This window comes from Fukomys damarensis, unplaced genomic scaffold (genome assembly GCF_012274545.1).
Source record: "Fukomys damarensis isolate Sample0158 unplaced genomic scaffold, DMR_v1.0_HiC HiC_scaffold_34, whole genome shotgun sequence".
Lineage (NCBI taxonomy): Eukaryota > Metazoa > Chordata > Mammalia > Rodentia > Bathyergidae > Fukomys > Fukomys damarensis.
Genome location: NW_022900946.1, coordinates 13,616,040 through 13,619,704, shown reverse-complemented (window position 1 = coordinate 13,619,704; position 3,665 = coordinate 13,616,040). Strand labels below are relative to the sequence as shown.

Sequence of the window (3,665 nt, the reverse complement as noted above, 5' to 3'; positions counted from 1 at the left end):
GCCCGTTCCCTTGCTGCCCAGGCGCTGGATGTGAAATAGCCAGTGAGATGACTTGTGCAAAGTCCATGTGCGAAAAACAGTATTTATTTCTTCTCCCTCCTTCCCTAGGGAGCTTTCCGGCTTTTGTTGGTTTTAATCAAATGGTGGTGGTATGTCCTGTCCAATGCCTGATGTTCTAGAGAAATACAAAGGTGACACACCTCAGGCTTAGGAACTTAGTCCTAGTAAATCAGCCTCTGAGCAAAGTGAGTAGAGACAGGCCCTACGGTGCTGCTGGAAGGGTGTCAGTAAGCCAGACCTTGGCTTTTGAGGCTTCCCTCACTTCCCTTCGTGCCCCCAGTACAGTGCTAAAGGTCTGTGGACCCAGCACCCATCTCCCCTGTGGCAGGCTGTGAGGGCTCCCTGGGAAGGCTCCAGGGAGTGGGGCAGTAGAGCAGAGGGGGTGTGAGCCAAAGGGAAAGGCTGAGAAGGCGTTGCTGACACGTCAGTGCCAGAGGGTGAGGGTGGAGCAGAAATGGGGCTCTGCCACCCCTGCTGAGGGACACAGGGGTCGGGGCAGCAGACCTCAGGCCTCTGGCAACAACTCCTTAAAAGTGTCCACAAGGAAAAGGCAGGCAGCCTGCACTAACTGGCTTTGTGGCCCTCTGGCTTCAATTAAGGAAAAACCTGCAATTTAGAAAGCGGAACAGGATTGTTACTCCCACTTATGGCAGCCCCGAAGCGTGGTCCCATTCGGAGCCTGGGTTGGCAGCCTCCCTGATTCCGTGTGTCACCTGCCCCCGTGCCCTCCAGCTCGCGCGAAGGACCTTCGGTGAGGCCCCTGTGATGTCTCTCCTAGATGAAGCCCATGAACGTTGAATATCTCATGATGGACGCTTCCATCCTGCTGCCTCCAACAGGCACACCCCTGACGGGCATAGACTTCGTGAAGCGGCTGCCCTGTGGTGACGTGGAGAAGACCCGGCGGGTGAGTGAGTGCCGGATCTGTCTCTCCCATGCAGCCAGATCCTTTCCAGGCCAGGGAGGAAGGGATTCCTGGTCCAAATCCAGAGCCTGCCGCCGGCACAGCTGAGATACCAGTGGCGAGCTCCTCTCCCACACACCTGCCACCCTTTGGCGAGCAGGGGCCGGAATGCCACTGCACAGGCACTGTTGTGGCTGCAGGCCGGCCACCTTCGAAGTGCAGAGGAGAGTCTGAGCCCTGAGCTCAGGAAGCGGAAGCCAGGAGGCAGGGCTTCTGTGAACTGGGCAGAGCACAGCAGCCGGTGTAGGTGAAGGTGGTGTGAAACCTAAGCCCAGAGATCTCACGACCCCCAGAGATGGCGTGGTGTTACGTATCTAGCTAATCTCGGGGGTAGGCACACGCAAGTGAGATCGTGAATCTTACGGCCTGTGGGAGAAGCGAGTGTGAGGAGCACAGAGTTCTCAGAAGCAGCTGGAGCAGGCACTTCCCTTATCAGCGCTTTTTGCTGAAGCGGGTGCTCTAGGAAGCGGTCTCAGCCGTGCTGTTCATGGTATTTTATCTCCTTTGTAAGATCACAGTTTCTTTCTTAGAAAGCGCCACAGCCTTTTCCTAGAAAAACATTCCCTAGAGATGTGAATATCAGTGGATAATTTAGAGGAATTCCTTGCATGCAGCTCTGGTTATCAGCCCACATCTTGTGAGTTAATCTGGGTGTCACAGTGACAGAGGTGTTTCACTTTGGGATTTTGGAAGGTGGGAGTGACCTGCTGTGTGATCTCAGACAAGAGGAATCTGTGACCTTCTACCCAGCTGGTACTTTTGCCTGGACAGCAGGGGTGGGGTGCAGAGGAAGTGGGACCCGTGTGTCTTGAGTCTGTCCGTATTCTCAGCTGTCTGAGCAAACCCACAGACTCACCACAGGCCCAGCCTGCCCAGCTGCCACCGCCTTCCTTCCATGTGCTTCTTGAAGCACTGTGGCCCCACCAGGCAGTTTGGGTGGCAGCATCTGTTCTTGGCATCCTCAGCTTTCACTGGAAGACTGGTTCTGAAACGGGGGTGTGTGGGGGTCCTGTTGACGACTCCTCCTCTGTGCTGGCAAGCCCGCCCTTCGCTGCTTGTCCTAGGAGCTACTTCCGGTGTGTTCCAGCAGACCACCCATGCTGGGGCTGCAGTGTCCTGGGTGCAAAAGAGCCCTGCCACAATGTTTCAGTTAAGCCTCTGACATAGAGGTGCAGGGCCCTGCCTTCCTTAACCCCTTTAGAAATGACTATCCTTTGCTATAAAGTGGCTTCTTCATTTCTGTTCTTTGCAGTGGGTTTCCTTATTTACTTTCACACCCACCCTAGGAATTGAGCACTGTCGCCACATTTCACAGGGGAAGCTCCTAAGAGGCAGGAAAGGTCAAGCAATTTGCTCATGCACACAGGCTGTCGGGAAGCTCAGCCACCCATTGGCCCCAGCATGTGGCCTCCAGAACCTAAGCACTCTGACCCTTTGCTTCTCACTGCAGCTGTCATGGCATCGCCTACCCCTCTTGGGGCTGAACACAGGAATGCTGAAAACACAACCCCACCCTCAAGGAATTGGTCTAATGGGCCAGAGGGGGAAGACAGCTCAGTCCATTGACCCCATTGTCACTAAAGTGTCATGCGGGCAGATCCCTCATTCCAAAGGGAACAGGCACCAGAGAGGGTGGTGATTAAGCCAAGACTACAGGAGTGGACTGGGCACTGAGGGAGGCAAAGGCATGTTGTGGCATCACCAAGTAGCTGCAGCAGAGTGGAAAGTCATGAGGCTGGCAGGGGAGAGGCGGACAGGAACCCGATCCTGGAGCCTTGGAGCTGATGAGGTCCTTGGCCATTACCTCCTAACACTGTTTCGTGACATCATGCCCTGCTGGGCTGGGGCGGATGCCTGTCCATAGGAAAAATGGGAGAGATTGGGGGTAAGCTGTCAGGCATGTAACAGAAAGGAGATTGTGTGTTTACTTTAAGCGGCTGTCTTCATCTACAGAATAGAATATGCCTGCCTTTCCAGAGTTACTGTGAGGACTTGATGGAAGTCGTGTACACTGCAGGCCATGGTCAAGTCCATTATGGTAGTGGTTCTCTTCTTCCCTTTGTCCTTGCATCTCACAGCTGTAAGTTCCAGGGCTATACTGCCCAGCTTTCCTTCCCCAGGTGGGATGCAGAGCCCAGATGGCTGGCTGAAGCACAGACAGAGGCCCTGGGGGCACCTGGGCTTTCCTGGTGGTTCCTGTTAAGCCTTTGTTTGCCTGACCAGTTTATAAAATCATCTGTAGAGTCCCAGAGACCCTGGGCAGCAGAATGAAATAAATAGGGCAGGCCCCTCAAAGCTTTAGAAAAGCTTCCCTTTTTTGATCTCAATAATCAAGCCAGCAAGGTGGTACACACATATTATCCTAGCACTGCAGGAGGCTGAAACAGGAGGATCACAAGTTCAAGTCCCACCTGAGCAAGTTAATGAGAGCCTGCCTTAGACACTGTCAGTGGTTATGTAAACTAGTACAACCACTACGCAGTCAGTATGGAGATTCCTCAAAAACTGAAACTAAAAATTCTGTTCAGTCCAGCTGTTCTCAGGCCAGGGATTAGCTCAGTGGTTCCAGTGCCTGCCGCGCAAGCGCAAGGTCCCAAGTTCAATCCCTGGTACCAAAAAAAAAAAAAAAAAAAAAAAAAAA

General features: G+C 53.5%; 1 protein-coding gene across 1 annotated transcript in view; it reads left to right on the top strand.

Annotated features, from left to right (window-relative positions):
- Clec16a (C-type lectin domain containing 16A) overlaps window positions 1-3,665 on the top strand; it is a 213,138-nt gene that overhangs the window by 104,511 nt on the left and 104,962 nt on the right. Inside the window, exon 18 of the mRNA XM_010610069.2 lies at window positions 839-967. Coding sequence (XP_010608371.1) covers window positions 839-967 — 129 coding nt within the window. The remainder of the gene's footprint in view (window positions 1-838; window positions 968-3,665) is intronic.